Below are 21177 nucleotides of genomic sequence, written 5' to 3' on the forward strand. Positions count from 1 at the left end.
GTTAGAGTGTGAGTTTAACTGGAAGCTCTGTCTCCATGTACTGTGATTTAGAGCTGCAGTTGGAGTGTGAGTTTAAATGGAAGCTCTGTCTCCATGTGCTGTGACTTAGAAATGCAGTAAAAACATGAGTTTAACTGGAAGCTCTGTCTCCATGTGCTGTGAGTTAGAGCTGCAGTAAGAGGATGAGTTTAACTGGAAGCTCTGTCTCCATGTTCTCTGAGTTAGAGCTGCAGTAAGAGGATGAGTTTAACTGGAAGCTCTGTCTCCATGTGCTGTGAGTTAGAGCTGCAGTAAAAGAGTTTATCTAAGTTGTGTCTCATGATTTATTCACAGGATTCACTGCTCACTGGATTTAAGTCGTTCAGAAGAGAAGAGTTCAGAGAAACTGTCCTCCTCAGAACAGGCATGATATATTCTTTTTCTATTTCAATATTTTATGTTAATCTGACTTTCAGACGATCAGATTGAATATCTAATCAGGTTTATTAAAGTTGTAGAGTGCTCTGGCCCGCTTTGGCTCACAGATTGACCGGATTAATTTTAAGGATCCATAAACGATGGTAGTGGATGACTCCAAACAGAATGTTTTAAAGTTCAAAGGCTTTATTTGTCACATGCATATACATACATACAGTGAAATACTGGTGCGACAAACTCCTTGTAGACTGTGCAACATAACGCTTCAGTAATAATTATATACAGAAAAATAAATAAATAATACTAATAGTATAAAATAATATAAGATATGAATACAAATTAAAAGAGAGACAAATATAAAGAGCAGTTATTTAAATTAAACGAGCAATACAAATTAGTTTAAAAAAGTAAGTTCTATTAAAAGTCCTAAAATCAGTCATAGCAAGTGTTGATGTGTTGGTAAAAGTTTGGCATAACTTTTTTAAGGTTTGCCTTGTTGAAGTCCCCTGCCACGATGAGGGCAGCGTCTGGGTGCTTGGTCTGTAGTCCGCTTAGCACATCATGTAACACCGACAAAGCCTCGTCGTGTCCGCTTGTGGTGGAATGTAAACGGCCCTAGTGATCACTGCGGAAAACTCCCGGGGCAGGTAGAATGGACACTCAGCACTCAGTTTGTATAGTTAGCATTAAAAAATGTATTGCACTGAGAAACTTAATTCAACTCAACAACTAAATTATTCCAGGGACATTCGTGATTCATCACAAGTAGTGTCCCTAAAAAACATAAATCAGGAGCAAAAGCTGCATTTCGAATATAGGCTTTAGACCTGCTGCTTGTTGTGTTCTAAAGTATCTTTTCCTGTTCTGGCCTTCCTACAAGAGAAATACATGAGACATTGCAGGCATTTAGCAGTCACTCTTATTCAGAGCGACTTACTACAACTTTTTACACAGCATTTACATTGCTTCCTTTTATACAGCTGGATATGAACTGAAGCAATGCAGGTTAAGTACCTTGCTCAAGGGTACAACAGCAGTGTCCTACCTGGGATTCAAATCTCTGACAAGACCAGCTCCTCACCCATTATACTACACTGCCACCCATAATAAAGCAAGGCTTTGTTTCCATGGCTCTGATACAGCAACCCACTTCACGTGTTTATTTTACACTGATACAGCACCTCTTCATGTGTTTATTTCACACTGATACAGCACACCTCTTCATGTGTTTATTTCACACACTGATACAGCAAAACTATTCATGTGTTTATTTCACACTGATATAGCACACCCATTTCATGTATTTATTTCACTCTGATACAGCACACCTCTTCATGTGTTTATTTCAGTCTCTCCTGCGCACTCTGATGAAGCTGAAGAAGACTGAAAAGTTGAAACTGTTTCAGAGCCATCTGAGTCAGGTTTGCCCAGAATGCTTACATAGGCTTGCTGAAGATCCTTCTGTACTGGATAAGCTTATGAAGATAAAGGAATTGTTCAAGAGTCATCAAATTGCTGATTACCCAGAATGCACTGAGAGAGAGCAGGAGGATCCTGAAGCCCTGTACATAGTTGAGAAGATGCTGGAGACCTGTGGCATTGAGGGGTCTCTGAAGATCACACTCCATATCCTGAGGAACATGAAGAAGAAGGATGTCACTGACCCACTGGAGAGAGATGAGCAGCACAGTAAGAATTTTCTCTCATTGCTACTGTGGCCATTAGAATGCTGAAATGAGTTTAGCCAACAAATATAACAGAGTACAAAATAACAGAGTACTGATTTATAGTATTCACACTTTGATAATAGTGTTTTACATCAACAGTCTTGCATATAAAAAACATCACACACAACATGTACAGGAAGGCATTTCAATTCAAATATAGCATCCAGCAGTAATAATGGGGCAATCAAATGCACATGAGATTAAATGTTTCCGAAAGACTTTAAAACCAGGAGCCTTGGGATCAAAAGCCAGTTACTAAACCACTGTCCCATCAGACTGACTGCCCTGAGGTTTTATCCTGGATTAAAGAGCACCGATCATAATAGTTATAAGATAATTAAATTACTGCATGACCCATGAAGACCATATTTACCATAAAGATGACACATACTATGAACAATTAAGAAATTGAATGTTGAAATGGAAATGAATCCTTTTAATGTTTTCATTGTTGTGTGTACAACAGTTTGTGAGAAGTGTGAAACACTACTAGAGGTATGGGCAACACTTTACTTGAAGGTGCAGTTATAGCATATAGGGCATATCTTCATGATACATAACAAATAAACCTTGCCTGTTAATTTCACAATGTGTCCTCATGATACAGAATTATTTCATATTAACAGAAGAGATGTAACAGGGCTGGCCTTGTTTCGCATGTGTAATCAAAAATATTGTTAACTGTTCCATGTTTCCTACATTGGCGTTAATCAGTAATAACCTCTTGTTACCAAATTAGTTACAATTTAACTACATAGGTATAGCTACAAATGTGCAACACTCTCAGAGCTGTGTAAAACATTGTGAAAACTGCATAAGTATTTTTTGTCTATTTCTGTTATTTTAAACATTGGTTCTCATATTTCCTCTCCTCAGATGAATTCAAAGAAAGAGCCCAGCAGGCACTGAAAACTCATCTGAAGAAGAGGTTTGAATGCATATTTGAAGGTTTAGCAAAGCAGGGCCACCAGACCCTCCTCAATGAGATCTATACAGAGCTCTACATCACAGAGGGGGGAAGTAGGGGGGTCAATGATGAACATGAGATCAGACAGATTGAGATAGCATCGACGAGACAAACCACACATGAGACTGCAATCATCTGCAATGACATATTTAAGCCTTCACCTGGACAAGAGAAACCAATCAGAACTGTGCTTACAAAGGGCATCGCTGGCATTGGGAAAACCGTCTCTGTGCAGAAGTTCATTCTGGACTGGGCAGATGGAAAAGCCAATCAGGACATTGATTTCATCTTCACTCTTCCTTTCCGAGATCTGAATCTGAAAAAGGAGAGAGAATTTAGTCTCATGAAACTTCTGCAGCAATACTATCCACAACTGAAAGAGATCAAAAGTTTTGAAGGTGATGAAGTCAAAGTTGTGTTCATCTTTGATGGTCTGGATGAGTGTCGACTTCCTCTAAATTTCCAAAGCAATGAGATATGCTGTGATATAACGGAGTCATCATCAGTGGATGTGCTGCTGACCAACCTCATTAAGGGGAATCTGCTTCCCTCTGCCCTCCTCTGGATCACCTCCCGACCAGCAGCAGCCAATCAGATCCCTCCTGAGTGCGTCCACCAGGTGACAGAGGTACGAGGATTCAATGACCCACAGAAGGAGGAGTACTTCACGAAGAGAATCAGAGATCAGAACAAGGCCAGCAGAATTATCTCACACATAAAGTCATCCAGGAGTCTCTACATCATGTGTCACATACCAGTCTTCTGCTGGATTTCTGCTACTGTTCTGGAGACAATGTTGGATAAAGTGAGTGGAGACCTGCCCAAAACTCTGACTGAAATGTACACACACTTCCTGCTCATTCAGACTAATGTGAAGAATGAGAAGTATCCTGGCACCAATGAGACAACCTCTAAGAAAATGTCAGCATCAAATACAGAAATCATCCTGAAACTGGGGCAGCTGGCTTTACTACAGCTGAAAAGGGGCAATCTGATATTCTATGAAGAGGACCTGAGAGAGATGGGCATTGATGTCAGTGAAGCTTCAGTGTACTCTGGGGTGTGCACAGAGATCTTTAAAGAGGAGTGTGGGTTGGGTGAGGAGAAGGTCTACTGCTTTGTGCATCTGAGCATTCAGGAGTATCTGGCTGCCTTGTTTGTGTTTCATTCATGTGTGAATAAGAACAGAAATGTACTCAGAGCAGAACAATCAAAACCTCGCAGACGCAGAGTCAGAGTGCAGCTGTCTGAGTTACACAGGACTGCAGTGGATCAGGCCTTAGAGAGTAAGAATGGACACCTGGACCTTTTCCTCAGATTCCTTCTAGGCCTCTCTCTGGACTCCATTCAGACTCTATTAGGAGGAATACTGACACACACAGGAAGCAGATCACCTGTACCAGTTCCACAGACACAGACAGGAAGCAGATCAGAGAGCATTGAGAAAACAGTATTGTACATAAAGGAGATGATCAAAAAAGAATCTTCAGCAGAGAGGACCATCAATCTGTTCCACTGTCTCAATGAACTGAATGACAACTCTCTAGTGGAGGAAATCAAGAATTTCCAGAGATCAGGAAAACTCTCTAATGAAAAGCTGGAACCACACCAATGTTCAGCCCTGGCCTTTATGTTACTGATGTCAGAGGAGATCCTGGATGAGTTAGACTTGACGACCTACAAAACATCAGCAGCAGGTTATCAGAGGCTGGTACCAGTAGTCAGGCACTGCAGGAAGGCCATGTGAGTATGATGTAATAATTAAAGTAGATAATGACAGCATGTTTTTATAAACACTTCATAGTTAAAGTGAAAATAGAATACAATAAAATTGTCAGGCAAGTGAGAATTATGATTTTTGAGTCAAGCTATTTTAACAGATTGTGCCCTCATTTAATGAATACAGAAGTAGCATCAAATGTAAAAACTCACTTATCCAACATGTAAAATGTATTTTATTAGATTTCATTTACATATTATCATTAAAGATACCAGTTATTAAATACATCATGAATTCCTTGTTAGGCAAACCAATGTGATGGATCAATAATGGTCCAAACATGCAACTCGCAGATTTAAATGAAGTGACGTATAGTATGTTACAGTATTAAGACGAACATATTCCCCATCAAATAAAAAAATACAAGCTACACTTCCTTTACACAAAATTAGACAGACACGGAAAATAGGGGACTCAGAGGGGGAACCCATCTGCCACGGGCAGGCACCTGTTTGTTATGGAAAATCCACAGTGGCAGGAGGCGGGGGTGCCCAGCTGGCAGGCTTGAGACAGTCATCGCCAGACCATGACCAGTTCAGCTTAACACAGCACTACCAATGATGATCCAGTGACAGCACTAACCGCTCAGTCTACCAGAGACTCTATAGCTATGCCTGCCACCCACTCCTGCCTCTCAAATATAAGAGACTAAAAATATATGTTTTGAGCCTAGCTTTAAATAAGGTGATAGTGTCTGCGCCCCGAACATGGGCAGGAAACTTGTTCCACAGGAGGGGAGCACGATAGGAGAAGGCTCTACCACCTATGGTACTTTTAGATATTGTAGGAATAACAATAACAGAGTGTTTGTGAGGGAATATAAGGAAGAAGTAAATCATTTAAGTACAAAGGGGCAAGCCCATGTAAGGCCTTAAAGGTAAGAAGTAGTATCTTATAGTCTATTCGGAATTTAACTGGCAACCAGTGAAGCGATGCTAACGCTGGGCTGATGTGCTCGAATCTCCTTGTTCTAGTGAGAATACGAGCTGCTGCATTTTGAATTAACTGGAGCCCTTTCAGATAGGAATTTGCACATCCAGACAAAAGAGCATTGCAGTAATATAATCTTGAAGTTACAAAAGCATGAACTAGCTTTTCTGCATCATGTAAGGACAGTATTTTCTGAATTTTTTAAATGTTTCTCAAGTGATGAAAAGCAACCCTGAACCAAGAGAGTGCCCGTCCAAGGAGGCCTGCAAGATTTTCAAGTCTATCCAGGGGGATGAGGTGATCAACTGTGTCAAATACTGCACTTAAGTCTAAAAGCACAGGTACAGAGATGCAGCCATGGTCGGAAGCGAGGAGTAGGTCATTGAGTACTTTGACCAGGGCTGTTTCAGTGCTGTGAGGGGGTCTAAAACCAGATTGAAAAACTTCCAATATATGATTGGAGTGCAAAAATGAACCAAGTTGTTTTGAAATGGCCTTTTCTAGTATTTTAGAAAGAAAAGGAGGTTCGAGATAAGCCTGTAGTTAGACAGGTCATTCACATCCAAGTTTGGCTTCTTAAGAAGGGGTTTGATGGCTGCAAAGAGTTGTTTAAGAGTCTGTGGTATGTGTCCAGATGCTAAAGACACATTGACAATATGTAACATTGGTGTTCCAATCACTGGTAATAGCTCCTTGAAAAGCTTCGTAGGGATAGGGTCTAGAAGTGAAGTAGAAGATTTTTAGGAATTAACTATGGCATTAAACTCCATGAGATCTATTGGAGCAAAAGAGTTCAGATAGGCCGCCCGTCTTTCTGAAGATTCTTCTGAAGATTCTGCATCCATGCGTTGTGCGGACGGAAGAGCAGACCCTATATAAGGGGTGGTAGGAGAACTTTGAATCTTGCCCCTGACTTTTTATAATTTTGTCATCAAAGAAATTCATGAAGTCATTGCTACTAAATGATATTGAGGCACATGGATCAACTTGATTCTTGGTCAGTCTGGCAACAGTGTTAAACAGGTGCCTAGGACTGTTTCTATTTTCATCTATTAAAGTAGAGAAGTATGAGGAACATGCTGTGGAGAGGGCATGTTTATAAGGTAGTAGACTGTCTTTCCAGTCCTGGAGGAATACCTGCAATTTAGTAGAACGCCATTTGTGCTCAAGTTGGCATGAAGCTTGTTTGAGAGCACGAGTATGGTCATTGTACCAGGGTGCTAATTTCTTATAGCGGACTTTCCTCTTCTTAAGAGGTGCGATAGTATCCAGGGTTCTGGAAAGTATGTAATTTATGTTGTCTGTCAGCTGATCAATTGAGCTAATGCTTGCATTTTTGTATGTGTTTGGGTGGGAGCCAAGAAAATCCCCACAGTGCACAAATGAGCCTGGGAGCTCATTAATAAAAGCATCTGCAGTCCTGGAGGAAAGCTTACAGATAAGGTAGAATGAAGGATCTGGTGACATATGACAGACTTGTGAAAGTTGGAAAGTAATTAAATAATGGTCTGATAGCACAGGGTTTTTAGGCATAACTGCTATATTTGCTATTTCTGTATCATAAGTTAAGACCAGATCAACAGTATGTTTATGAGAATGTGTGGACTGATGTATATGTTGATCGAAGCCAATAGATTCAGTGATAGACAAGAGTGCTGATCTGAGAGGATCACTTTCACTATCCATGTGAATATTGAAGTCCCCTACAATTGCTACTTTATCTGAATTAACAACCAGGCTGGAAAGGAAATCAGCAAACTCAAGTAAAAAGCCACTGTATGGCCCTGGTGGCCTGTATACAATTGCAAGGATAAAACGGACTGCTTTTTTGTCTGGATGTGCAAAACTGAGAACAAGCACTTCAAAAAAGTTACATTTGAAGCCGGATTTCAAAGTAGCAAAAAAATGAAAATGATATACAGCAGCAACACCACCGCCACGACCCGTCAGACGGGGAATGTGAGTATAGCTGTAGCCAGGAGGGGTGGATTCATTTAAGGCAATATACAGTTTTAAGCCAAGTTTCAGTTACACATAAGATTTCAACTTGGTGATCAGTAATTAATTAATTTACAAGAGTTGCCTTAGGGGCTAGTGATCTGATATGAATTAATCCAATTTTTAGCTGAGTTTGGTCAGCCGCATTATTAGTAGAATAACAAGGTCTGATTTTTTGCAGATTAGCCATACAAACACCCCTATGGTCTTTATTGAACTAACATTTGTCCTTAACTTTGACTTGGACAAGTAAACACAAGTGTTACACTTATTCTTATCTAACTCAGTTTGGTAAAGTAGTTTGAACTGTGTTTGTGTAGAAAAAAGAATCCCTCCTTTTAAATGTCAGTCAGTTAAGGACAAATGTTGATTGAATCAAATCCATGTTTTTCAAAAGGGGGGAAGAATCCCCCTTTTATCCCTAGTCCATGCATAGATAATTTGTGAGTGGGAGATGACCAGAGAGAGCCTGCTCCGTCTGTACTTATATTGTTCAAGAAAATGAGATTTTTTTTTTCAAAATTATGATTAATTTAATGCTGGGTTTGGTTTGGGGGAGGCAAGTGTGGTTATGAATGAAATGTTTGTGTTACTGTATTGTGAGATTAGGTCAGGCAGTAAATGCACCATGTTACAAGGCCAGTAGTGCCACCCTGGTCTCTGCTTTATTCTGGTGTAGGCTGACCCAGAATCCAATAGTGCCTGTAGACAGAGTGAAGACAGGAAGGTAGAGGAATTGTAGGATATAATGGGTGTCAGGGTGAGGTCTTCTCAGGGGACTGTTAAAGTGCCTGTTTTTGAGGTAATTCTGTGGCTTATCTCAGGCTAAAGTCTGGCCTGTACAAGGTTCTGAAGTTTCCTAAAGCCTGGAAAAAGCTAAATGGTGTCTCCTTGGATAGCACCATCAAATGTATCACTATTCCAACAAAATGAACTCAAAGGCATCATTAAAAGTTCTTACATAGCTTTGGTTTCACTACCTGGTTATATGTAACACCAGCAAAACAGACAGACTGCACTACATGGTTATATATAACCTCAGCAAAACAGACAGACTGCACTATAGTACCTGGTTACATGTGAACAGATCGCTTTTTTGCATTCCTGTTTCTAAAGTGAATCTGGCTTTTGCCGTGTATTGGCTTGCAATGCTGTGGGAAGTTTCTCACAGTTACCAGCAAAAATAAAGAAGCAGAGCCTAACTCACTATCCACCCTGAAAGATGCGTGTTCTTTCTTGCATCTTTACTTTTGGTTGTATCTGTGCCAAATGTCAGAAGAAAGGGGGCCATTTGGGTAAGAATTTAATCTGTAGAACTGTCACAGTTCTGTCCAACAGGACGTCTAATTCTCAGGCCCAAAGTGCTGCAGTTGGAGAGTGTAGCAAAGTCATTTTCCTCAGAGCATCAGTAACTTTAAATCCTCAATATCACTCTTCATCACTCAATGTGATTACTGTTACATTGCACATATCAGATTTTACAGGATATTGCGATATTTAATCATACAATAATATATAAACTCTCCTTTCAGACTTAACAGCTGTGACCTTACAGAGACGTCCTGTGAAATTGTGGCCTCTGCTCTTCAGTCATCAAACTCACCCCTAAGAGATCTGGACCTCAGCTATAATAACCTGGGAGATTCAGGAGTGAAGCTGCTCTATGCTGGACTGATGAGCCAAAACTGTAAACTACAGACACTGGGGTGAGTAGTGCTGTGCACTGTGTGACCTTAGTGAACTAAATAGAATTGGTGATCATGGCTCTGTGCAGTGAAATATAGGGTTTCCAGGTTTATGGTTTCTGACCAGAATGTAAGTTTTCAGTGGAGTCTGTAGTATCAGGTCACAGGTGATGACGGAATGCTGAATGCATGATTGATATGATTGTAAAATATTGACCACTTCAGTACAGTAATGTTTCACATCTATCATAACAAAAATAACATAACATAACATAATGACGAGAATAGGCCATTCAGCACGACATGCTCGCCATTTTCCTTCCTACCACTAGTGCTTGGTTTACCTACAAACTAGATAGTATCCAGCACCATATGGTCATAAACTCTGTAAAACTGAGTGACATGTTGGTCACCAGTCGGCACCCTGAGCCGATCAGAGGAGGATGGGTTTCCCCTTGCGCCTGATTCCTTCTGAGGTTTCTTCCCATCTGCCACAGGGAGTTTTTCCTTGCCACTGTGGCCTTAGGCTTGCTCCTGTGGGGGTTTAGGCCAGGTTTGACTGTAAAGCGTATTGTGAGTACTGCTGTAAAATACGCTATACAAATGAATTTGATATCAAGCCTGGTCTTGACAGCCCCCAGAGTTTCTGCCTCTACTGCATGACTTGCCAAGCTATTCTACTCAGTGACTACTCTTTGTGTGAAAAAATACTTTTTATATTCCTTTATACTCAGTACTATCCGAGCATCCTGTTGGCTTTTTTACTGCAACAGCACAGTGCCTAGAACCTGAAAGGTTTTGATCAACTATTACTCCCAAAATTGAGCACATTCCAATGTCGTTCCTCCCATAAAGTAATCTAGCCTGATGTTTTTTTTTCCCCACATGTAGAACTTTACATTTAGCTGTATTGAGTTTCATTTTCCAGGTTTTCACCGACTTCTGGATTCACTTCTGTCACATATTGCAGTCTTCATCCATCCCCATTATTCACTACCTGCTCTGCACTCTAATGAAATCCATACTTACACTAGAGCTACCGCGGTTACTGCATTACCGCGGAAACGCAATCACGTGTTGACGACAGGGAAACTTAATGCTACAGGGCATAGGTGGCTTGCTGCCCTAGCCACGTACGATTTTGAAGTAAAATATCGCCGTGAGAAGGTCAATGTTGAGGCTGATTTGCTTTCCCGAAACTGGATTGAACAGGACACTGAGACGTAGAGAAACCTTTCACAGGGTGACGTGCACTTGGCAGACAAACTAGGTGTTCCAGCAGATGGTGTTCCTGAGCTGTATGCTTTTGCAACTCATTTCAATTCGGGTCAGCTAGAACAGTTCACCCGAGAAGACTTGCGAGAAGCGCAGCTAGAGGACAGTGTTCTCAGAGTAGTTAGAGAGGCTTTGAACACAGGTCAGTGGCCGGCAAACTAGAGCTGCCGCGGTTACTGCATTACCGTGGTAACGCAATCACGTCACATCCACCGCAGAGTCAAGCTGATCACCGCTTCACCGCTGGGTTTTGTTTTTTTCCTGTTTATTATAGGCCAATTGTTTATGTTCCAATTTTTACTTGTAAAAGTTATGTGATCTGAAATAAATGCAATGCAACGGAAAGTTTTCGCTTCAAATTAGGCTAAAAACATGGATCTTGTAGCGAAACCCAACGTTACTTCTCCTGTTTGGGAACATTTTGGCTTTGAGCCCGATGAAGATGGAAAGCCAAAGAATTTGGATGAGGCAGTGTGCCGCATTTGCAGCAAGAAAATCAACGTCATGTGAGGAAACAGGACAGATCTAGCATCTCATCTTAGGACCACTCATCGTCCGTTATACGATGCAATGAAATGCACCCCATCTACCTCGGGAGGTACCGGCTCGGTACTACGTCAGTTAGGAGTCTCAGAGGCATTTGCCAGAGTGACTAAATACAACCGGGACAGCAACAAGTGGCGAGCACTTGCAACAACTGTAACAAAGTATTTGGTTGTGGAGATGGTGCCCTTCCGGACTGTAGGAAAGCCATCATTCCGAGCTATGCTTCAGTCCTTCGACAAGCAGTATGAACTGCCGGGCAGAACCTATTTCTCAGAAACAGCCATTCCAGAAATGTACTTGAAAGTAAAAAACGAAATCGTAGCCGGAGGTTTAAATTATAATTTTTTTATGGCGGTTACCGCAACGGTTTGAATGGCTTCGCTAATTTTTGCGGTAAGGAAATAAATCAATACCGCGGCAGCTCTAACTTATACCCCACTCTCTTTCTCATGCTGACCTTGTGATGAAGATGAGTTGTACTCCTTCACATTACACACCTGTGTGTGCTACAGGGTTGTGGCGTTTCTGAAGATATTGAGCATAAAATCAGATATTATTACTGTTAGTAAATCAACTATTGGGCGATAGGGTACGTGTGTACATCTTCGGGAAGAGTGTCAATCTGATCAACATGCAAGCTGCTGTTTAGGTGCAATGTTACATCACTTAGTTTTGTCGCTCTTTTGTGGTTCCAATCCAAAACTAAAGTCTGGATTTCAGAACATTTAAAATCAACAGCAGTTGGCTTTACTTAGGCTATCTTGCTAGGCAGAGAGTAGAGGTTGCACAGGGTCATTATATAGCAGAAACACAAGGAGACTCCTCGCTGCTAAATAGAGCACAGGGTCATTATATAGCAGAAACACAAGGAGACTCCTCGCTGCTAAATAGAGCACAGGGTCATTATATAGCAGAAACACAAGGAGAGTCCTCACTGCTATATAGAGCACTGGGTCATTATATGCATCTTTAGCTGCTCCAAACAAAACTGGCACCAACCCACCATACTGTCCATAGCCAAGCTCCCAAACACAATCTAAAAGCACCCTCCCCTAGGCCTGGAAGCTAGGCCTTTTATAGAGCCCATGGTTAGGTAATGGGCCACAGCTGCAGCAATACCTCTCTGTAGGGCCGATGCTGCCCCCTGGTGGACAGCACCCCAATTCCCTTCCTGGCATCACATGTTAAACAGGCAAGAGCTTTGAGGATATGCTTTGTGGCACTTGGAACAGCACCAATTAATGCATTACTAATGAGATGGGAGAAATACCACTGAGGCATAGATGGATAAAACTTGCTTTGCATAACTGGATTAAGTTGAAAAGATCTGGTATAGATCACCTTGCTAAGCATCCTATGGGACACATGGGAAGTGGACATGCAAGGGCAGAAAGAGGAGAAAAGCTCTTATTAATTGTGCAAGTATGCAATGGAGAAAGCTACAATAAGAGGGGAAAAGACATGGCTCTTCAACCTGCTGGTCTGTGATCTCCCCATGGCTTCTTCTGGATCCTGTAATAGACCTAGCTGTATTAGGACAGAACAGAATTGACACAGAGGGCCTCTTACAGTAAGTTCAGCTGAAGCACAGCTGCAGAAAGTGTGGGGTGGATATCTGCAGATCCTCAATATCAATCTTCATCACTCAACATGATTACTGTAACATTGCACATATCACATTTTACAGGATGTTGCACTATTTAAAAATACAATAATATATCAACTCTTTTTTGCAGACTGAACTGCTGTGGCCTCACAGAGAAGTCCTGTGAAATTGTGGCCTCTGCTCTCCAGTCATCAAACTCACCCCTGAGAGATCTGGACCTCAGCTACAATAACCTGGGAGATTCAGGAGTGAAGCTGCTCTGTGCTGCACTGATGAGTCCAGACTGTAAACTACAGAGACTGGGGTGAGTAGTGCTGTGTACTGTGTGACCTTAACTAAATAGAATGAGTGATTATGGCTCTTTGCAGTGAAATATATGAAGTGCTTTCTCTCTGTTTACTCCTATGTCCACCAGCATTCTTTCTTTGTCCTCATTGTTCTCATCCCTCTCTTCTAACTGCTTTAGCACAACAAAGAAAAGCAGGATAAACCCTCATGAGTCTTAGTGTTGCCAGGTTTGTGGTTCTTGACCAGAATGTAAGTTTTCAGTAGAGTCTGTAGTATCAGGTCACAGGTGATGACGGAATGCTGAATGCATGATTGATATGATTGTAAAATATTGACCACTTCAGTACAGTAATGTTTCACGTCTATCATAACAAAAATAACATAACATAACATAATGACGAGAATAGGCCATTCAGCATGACATGCTCACCATTTTCCTTCCTACCACTAGTGCTTGGTTTACCTACAAACTAGATAGTATCCAGCACCATATGGTCATAAACTCTGTAAAACTGAGTGACATGTTGGTCACCAGTCGGCACCCTGAGCCGATCAGAGGAGGATGGGTTTCCCCTTGCGCCTGATTCCTTCTGAGGTCTCTTCCCATCTGCCACAGGGAGTTTTTCCTTGCCACTGTGGCCTTAGGCTTGCTCCTGTGGGGGTTTAGGCCAGGTTTGACTGTAAAGCGTATTGTGAGTACTGCTGTAAAATACGCTATACAAATGAATTTGATATCAAGCCTGGTCTTGACAACCCCCAGAGTTTCTGCCTCTACTGCATGACTTGCCAAGCTATTCTACTCAGTGACTACTCTTTGTGTGAAAAAATACTTGCAAATACTTGCATGATTGACATTGTAAAATATTGACCACTTCAGTACAGTAATATGTTTCACGTCGATCATAACATAAAAAAATAACATAACATAACAAAAATGACATAACATAACATAATGATGAGAATAGGCCATTCAGCCCGACATGCTCGCCGTTTTCCTACCTACCACTAGTGCTTGGTTTACCTACAAACTAGATAGTATCCAGCATCGTATCAAGCCCGATCTTGACAACCCCCAGAGTTTCTGCCTCTACTACATGACATGCGCCAAGCTATTCTACACAGTGACTACTCTCTGTGTGAAAAAATACTTCCTAACGTCGGTGCGGAATTTACCTTTTGCTAATTTCCTTTTATGCCCCCTCGTCATACTAACAGAGCTGAACCTGAAGAATCTCTTGTAGTTCACTTTGTTGATCCCCTTTATGAATTTAAAAGACTCAATCAAATTACCCTGAGTCTACTTTTACTAAGCTTGAAGAAGTTAAGCATCTGAAGTCTTTCCTCAAAACGTTTATCTTTCATACCAGGAACCAATTTGGTTTCCCTTCTTTCAAACCTTTTCCAGATCCTCTGTATCTTTCTTGTAGTACAGTCCCCAGAACTGCACACAATTCACTAAGTGTGGTCTGACAAAGGTATTGTATAAAATAAGTATAACTTCCTTGGATTTACAGGGCTCCAGACTAACTTTTTACATTGGATGCACTGGTGCGCCTAACTTTTTCATTCAGGTGCAGCAGCACATAATTTAGTTAGACCCAAAATTTTTCACCGCGCCTTTTGGTGCCGTAATAATACAAATGTGTGTTAAGTGTTACCTTTTTTGTCAGTTCCCATACACATTTGTAATTTCTTAACACATTATGTAAATGATTGTAAACAGGAATAAAGGTGCAGATAAATGTTTTTTCTTTATTTAAATCACAGCACAAACAAGAAATCGCAATAACCTCAATTGTTTAAAAAATAAACTTAAAAACTGCTGACGTTTAAAGTTCTTGACAAACTCAAATAAATAAATCAAACTCAAATAACTCAAATAAAAGTGTGCGCTGCTCCCGGAGGAGTACAGGGCGCGGTTTCACACACACACACTAGTGATGCGCGGATCAGCTCTGACGTCATCCGAATCCACATGTACGCATAAATCATCCACCCGCCATCCACCCGAACTAATTATTTTCTCCGATTTAGAGACCCGCACCCGATTACACATTACCGCTATTTCTCATTATTTCGCAGCTGTTGCATATGACATACCCAGCACCTGACTCGTCATTCACTAAATCGCTCCCACACTGAACTTTTCTGTCCTTCCTTTTTTAATTCTTTTTTTAATTTTCTCTCTGATCTTTTTTGCCTCCATTGCTGCTTAAGACAAATGGACGCCGCAATTGGCGCAACGAGAGTCTAGTCTGCTAATTCCCGCCTGACAAAAAATGAAGCTTAAAATATGTTCACATTTTAGAGAATGTAATTAATATTTTCCTCATTAATTATGTATTATTTCACCCACCCGTAACCCATCCGCTATTAATCAGAATGTTAATTTTTATGACTCGGCCCGCCCGATCCGCAGATTAACCGTGGTGCCCGCGGATATAACTGCGATCCGCACATCACTAATACACACATGCCTTATTTTTTTACCCACCCGCATTCAGCGAAGAAGAATATCAGGGTCAGAGCCAATCAGAGGCAGAGTAGAGGCGGGTCTTCGCAGAATGTGGGTGGGAAAAAAAATAACACTACACTCACACACAGACAGACCTGCTAAATGTCAGGTGCACCGGTGCGACCAATGAAAATGTTTAGTCGCACTTGACAGATTTTTGGTCGCATGTTCAACCAAAATGGTCGCACTCTGGAGCCTTGATTTATACTCACTACTATCCCAGCATCCTGTTGGCTTTTTTACTGCAACAGCACAGTGCCTGGAACCTGAAAGGTTTTGATCAACTATTACTCCCAAAATTGAGCACATTCCAAAGTCGTTCTTCCCGAAGTTGGGGCGACATGGCTCAGGAGGTAAGAGAGATTGTCTGGCAGTCGGCGGGTTGCCGGTTCAAACCCCACCCTGGGCGTGTCGAAGTGTCCTTGAGCAAGACACCTAACCCCTAACTGCTCTGGCGAATGAGAGGCATCAATTGTAAAGTGCTTTGGATAAAAGAGCTATATAAATGCAGTCCATTTACCATAAAGTAATCTAGCCTGATGTTTTTATTTCCCACATGTAGAACTTTACATTGAGCTGTATTGAGTTTCATTTGCCAGGTTTCCACCGACTTCTGGATTCACTTCTGTCATATATTGCAGTCTTCATCCATCCCCATTATTCACTACCTGCTCTGCACTCTAATGAAATCCATGCTTACACTAGAGCTACCGCGGTTACTGCATTACCGCGGAAACGCAATAACATGTTGACGACAGGGAGTCTTAATGCTACAGGGCATAGGTGGCTTGCTGCCTTAGCCACATACTATTTTGAAGTAAAATATCGCCCTGAGAAGGTCAATGTTGAGGCTGATTTTCTTTCCCGAAACTGGACACTGAGATGTGGAGAAACCTTTCACAGGGTGATGTGAAGGCGATTTGTGGTCGTGTGCATGTGCAGGAGTCTAATGACAGTGATGTGCACTTGGCAGACAAACTAGGTGTTCCAGCAGAAGGTGTTCCTGAGCTGTATGCTTTTGCAACTCATCTCAGTTTGGGTCAGCTAGAACAGTTTACCCGAGAAGACTTGCAAGAAGCGCAGCTAGAGGACAGTGTTCTCAGAGTAGTTAGAGAGGCTTTGAACACAGGTCAGTGGCCGGCAAACTAGAGCTGCCGCGGTTACTGCATTACCGTGGTAACGCAATCACGTCACGTCCACTGCAGAGTCAAGCTGATCACCGCTGGGTTTTGTTTTTTCCTGTTTTTTTTAGGCCAATTGTTTATGTTCCAATTTTACTCGTAAAAGTTGTGATCTGAAATAAATGCAATGCTATTTTTAAAATAATTATAATTGTGTAGCCTATTTTCTTCACGCCATGTGTTCAAAAGTTTCCACTCACAGTTGCGCAGTTAACGTTCTGATCAGAGAATGTGTCACCCAGAACGTGCTTTGGAACTGTTGGCTACGGAACGTTTTTGCTTCTAATTAGGCTAAAAACATGGATCGTGTAGCGAAACCCAACGTTACTTCTCCTGTTTGGGAACATTTTGGCTTTGAGCCCGATGAAGATGGGAAGCCAAAGAATTTGGATGAGTCAGTGTGCCGCATTTGCAGCAAGAAAATCAACGTCATGCGAGGAAACAGGACAAATCTAGCATCGCATCTTAGGACCACTCATCGTCCGTTATACGATGCAATGAAATGCACCCCTTCTACCTCGGGAGGTACCGGCTCGGTACTACGTCAGTTAGGAGTCTCAGAGGCATTTGCCAGAGTGACTAAATACAACCGGGACAGCAACAAGTGGCGAGCACTTACAACAACTGTAACAAAGTATTTGGTTGTGGAGATGGTGCCCTTCCGGACTGTAGGAAAGCCATCATTCCGAGCTATGCTTCAGTCCTTCGACAAGCAGTATGAACTGCCGGCAGGAACCTATTTTTCGGAAACAGCCATTCCAGAAATGTACTTGAAAGTAAACAATGAAATCGTAGCTGGAGGTTTAAATTATAATTTTTTATGGCGGTTACCGCAACGGTTTGAATGGCTTCGCTAATTTTTGCGGTAAGGAAATAAATCAATACCGCGGCAGCTCTAACTTATACCCCACTCTCTTTCTCATGCTGACCTTGTGATGAAGATGAGTTGTACTCATTCACATTACACACCTGTGTGTGCTACAGGGTTGTGGCGTTTCTGAAGATATTGAGCATAAATCAGATATTATTACTGTTGGTAAATCAACTATTGGTCGATAGGGTATGTGTGTACATCTTAGGGAAGAGTGTCAATCTGATCAACATGCAAACTGCTGTTTAGGTGCAATGTTGCATCACTTAGTTTTGTCACTCTTCTGTGGTTCCAATCCAAAGCTAAAGTCTGGATTTCAGAACATTTAAATTCTACAGCAGTTGGCTTTACTTATCTTGCTAGGCAGAGGGTAGAGGTTGCACAGGGTCATTATATAGCAGAAACACAAGTAGACTCCTTACTGCTAAATAGAGCACTGGGTCATTATATAGCAGGAACACAAGGAGACTCCTCACTGCTATATAGAGCACAGGGTCATTATATAGCAGGAACACAAGGAGACTCCTCACTGCTATATAGAGCACAGGGTCATTATATAGCAGGAACACAAGGAGAATCCACTACTGTGCTATATAGAGCACAGGGTTATTATATGCACCTTTAGCTGCTCCAAACAAAACTGGCACCAACCCACCATACTGTCCATAGCCCAGCTCCCAAACACCATCTAAAAACACCCTCCCCTAGGCCTGGAAGATAGGCCTCTTATAGAGCCCATGATTAGGTAATGGGCCACAGCTGATGTGATTGCAATGAACCACAGCTGCAGCTATACCCGTCTGTAGGGCCGATGCTGCCCCCTGGTGGACAGCACCCCAATTCACTTCCTGGCATCACATGTTAAACAGGCAAGAGCTTTGAGGATATGCTGTGGGGCACTCAGAACAACACCAATTAATGCATTACTAATGACATGGAAGAAATACCACTGAGGCATAGATGGGTAAAACTTGCTGTGCATAACTGGATTAAGTTTAAATGATCTAGTGTAGATCACCCTGCTAAGCATCCTATTGAGGACACATGGGAAGTGGACATGCAAGGGCAGAAAGAGGAGAAATGCTCTTATTAATTGTGCAAGTATGCAATGGGGAAAGCTACAATAAGAGGGGAAAAGACATGGCTCCTTCAACCTGCTGGTCTGTCATCTCCCCATGGCATCTTCTGGATCCTGTAATAGACCTAGCTGTATTAGGAAAGAACAGAACTGACACAGAGGGCCTCTTACAGTAAGTTCAGCTGAAGCACAGCTGCAGCAAGTGTGGGGTGGATATCTGCAGATCCTCAGTATCACTCTTCATCACTCAACATGATTACTGTAACATTGCACATATCACATTTTACAGGATATTGCTCTATTTAAAAATACAATAATATATCAACTCTCTTTTGCAGACTGAACGGCTGTGACCTCACAGAGATGTCCTGTGAAATTGTGGCCTCTGCTCTCCAGTCATCAAACTCACCCCTGAGAGATCTGGACCTCAGCAACAATAACCTGGGAGATTCAGGAGTGAAGCTGCTCTGTGCTGCACTGATGAGTCCAAACTGTAAACTACAGAGACTGGGGTGAGTAGTGCTGTGTACTGTGTGACCTTAACTAAATAGAATGAGTGATTATGGCTCTGTGCAGTGAAATATATGAAGTGCTTTCTCTCTGTTTACTCCTATGTCCACCAGCATTCTTTCTTTGTCCACATTGTTCTCATCCCTCTCTTCTAACTGCTCTAGCACAACAAAGAAAAGCAGGATAAACCCTCATGAGTCTTAGGGTTGCCAGGTTTGTGGTTCTTGACCAGAATGTTTTCAGTGGAGTCTGTAGTATCAGGTCACAGGTGATGACTGAATGCTGAATGCATGATTGACATTGTGAAATATGGACCACTTCAGTTCAGTAATATGTTTCAAGTCGATCATAACATAACAAAAATGACATAACATAACATAATGATGAGAATAGGCCATTCAGCCCGACATGCTCACCGTTTTACTACCTACCACTAGTGCTAGGTTTACCTACAAACTAGATAGTATCCAGCATCGTATCAAGCCCGGTCTTGACAACCCCCAGAGTTTCTGCCTCTACTACATGACATGCGCCAAGCTATTCTACACAGTGACTACTCTCTGTGTGAAAAATACTTCCTAACGTCGGTGTGGAATTTACCTTTTGCTAATTTCCTTTTATGCCCCCTCGTCATACTAACAGAGCTGAACCTGAAGAATCTCTTGTAGTTCACTTTGTTGATCCCCTTTATGAATTTAAAAGACTGAATCAAATAACCCTGAGTCTACTTTACTAAGCTTGAAGAAGTTAAGCATCTGAAGTCTTTCCTCAAAACTTTTATCTTTCTTGTAGTACAGTCCCCAGAACTGCACACAATTCTGTAAGTGTGGTCTGACAAAGGTATTGTATAAAATAAGTATAACTTCCTTGGATTTACAGGGCTCCAGACTAACTTTTTACATTGGATGCACTGGTGCGCCTAACTTTTTCATTTAGGTGCACCAGCACATAATTTAGTTAGACCCAAAAATTTTCACCGCGCCTTTTGGCGCCGTAATAATACATTTTAAGTGTTACCTTTTTTGTCAGTTTCCATACACATGGGTAATTTCTTAACACATTATGTAAATGATTGTAAACAGGAATAAAGGGCAGATAAATGTTTTTTCTTTATTTAAATGACAGCACAAACAAGAAATGGCAATAACCTCAATTGTTTAAAAAATAAACTTAAAAAGTGCTGATGTTTAAAGTGCTTGACAAACTCAAATAAATAAATCAAACTCTAATAACTCAAATAAAAGTGTGCGCTGCTCCCGGAGGAGTACAGGGCGCGGTTTCACACATACACACTAGTGATGCGCGGATCGGCTCTGACGTCATCCGAATCCACGTGTACGCATAAATCATCCACCCGCCACCCACCCGAACAAATTATTTTCTCCAATTTAGAGACCCGCACCCGATCACACATTACCGCTATTTCTCATTATTTCGCAGCTGTTGCATATGACATACCCAGCACTTGACTCGTCATGGTTATTTATTTCACTAAATTGCGCCCACATGGAACTTTTCTGCCCTTCCTTTTTTTAATTCTCCTTTTTTAAATTTTCTCTCAGATCTTTTTTTCCTCCATTGCTGCTTAAGACAAGTGGACGCCGCAATTGGCGCAACGAGAGTCTAGTCTGCTAATTCACGCCTGACGAAAAATGAAGATTAAAATATATAATATTATATAATATAATATTACATTTTAGAGAATGTAATTAATATTTTCCTCATTAATGATGTATTATTTCACCCACCTACAACCCATCCGCTATTAATCAGAATGTTAATTTTTATGACTCGACCCGCCCG

At 41.5% G+C, this 21177-nt stretch overlaps 3 protein-coding genes across 4 annotated transcripts in view; all 3 read left to right on the top strand.

Moving 5' to 3' along the window:
* Nucleotides 1–21177, top strand: part of LOC118218904 — a 284420-nt gene that overhangs the window by 96610 nt on the left and 166633 nt on the right. The window lies entirely within an intron of this gene.
* Nucleotides 1–21177, top strand: part of LOC118218915 (Bardet-Biedl syndrome 10 protein homolog) — an 82199-nt gene that overhangs the window by 23053 nt on the left and 37969 nt on the right. The gene's annotated exons all lie outside the window — the stretch shown is intronic.
* Nucleotides 1–21177, top strand: part of LOC118218907 (NACHT, LRR and PYD domains-containing protein 3-like) — a 38130-nt gene that overhangs the window by 7273 nt on the left and 9680 nt on the right. The window contains exons 3-6 of the mRNA XM_035401658.1: nucleotides 334–403; nucleotides 1767–2106; nucleotides 3021–4854; nucleotides 19203–19376. Coding sequence (XP_035257549.1) covers nucleotides 334–403; nucleotides 1767–2106; nucleotides 3021–4854; nucleotides 19203–19376 — 2418 coding nt within the window. The remainder of the gene's footprint in view (nucleotides 1–333; nucleotides 404–1766; nucleotides 2107–3020; nucleotides 4855–19202; nucleotides 19377–21177) is intronic.

Source organism: Anguilla anguilla, chromosome 19 (genome assembly GCF_013347855.1).
Source record: "Anguilla anguilla isolate fAngAng1 chromosome 19, fAngAng1.pri, whole genome shotgun sequence".
NCBI classification, from domain to species: Eukaryota; Metazoa; Chordata; class Actinopteri; order Anguilliformes; family Anguillidae; genus Anguilla; species Anguilla anguilla.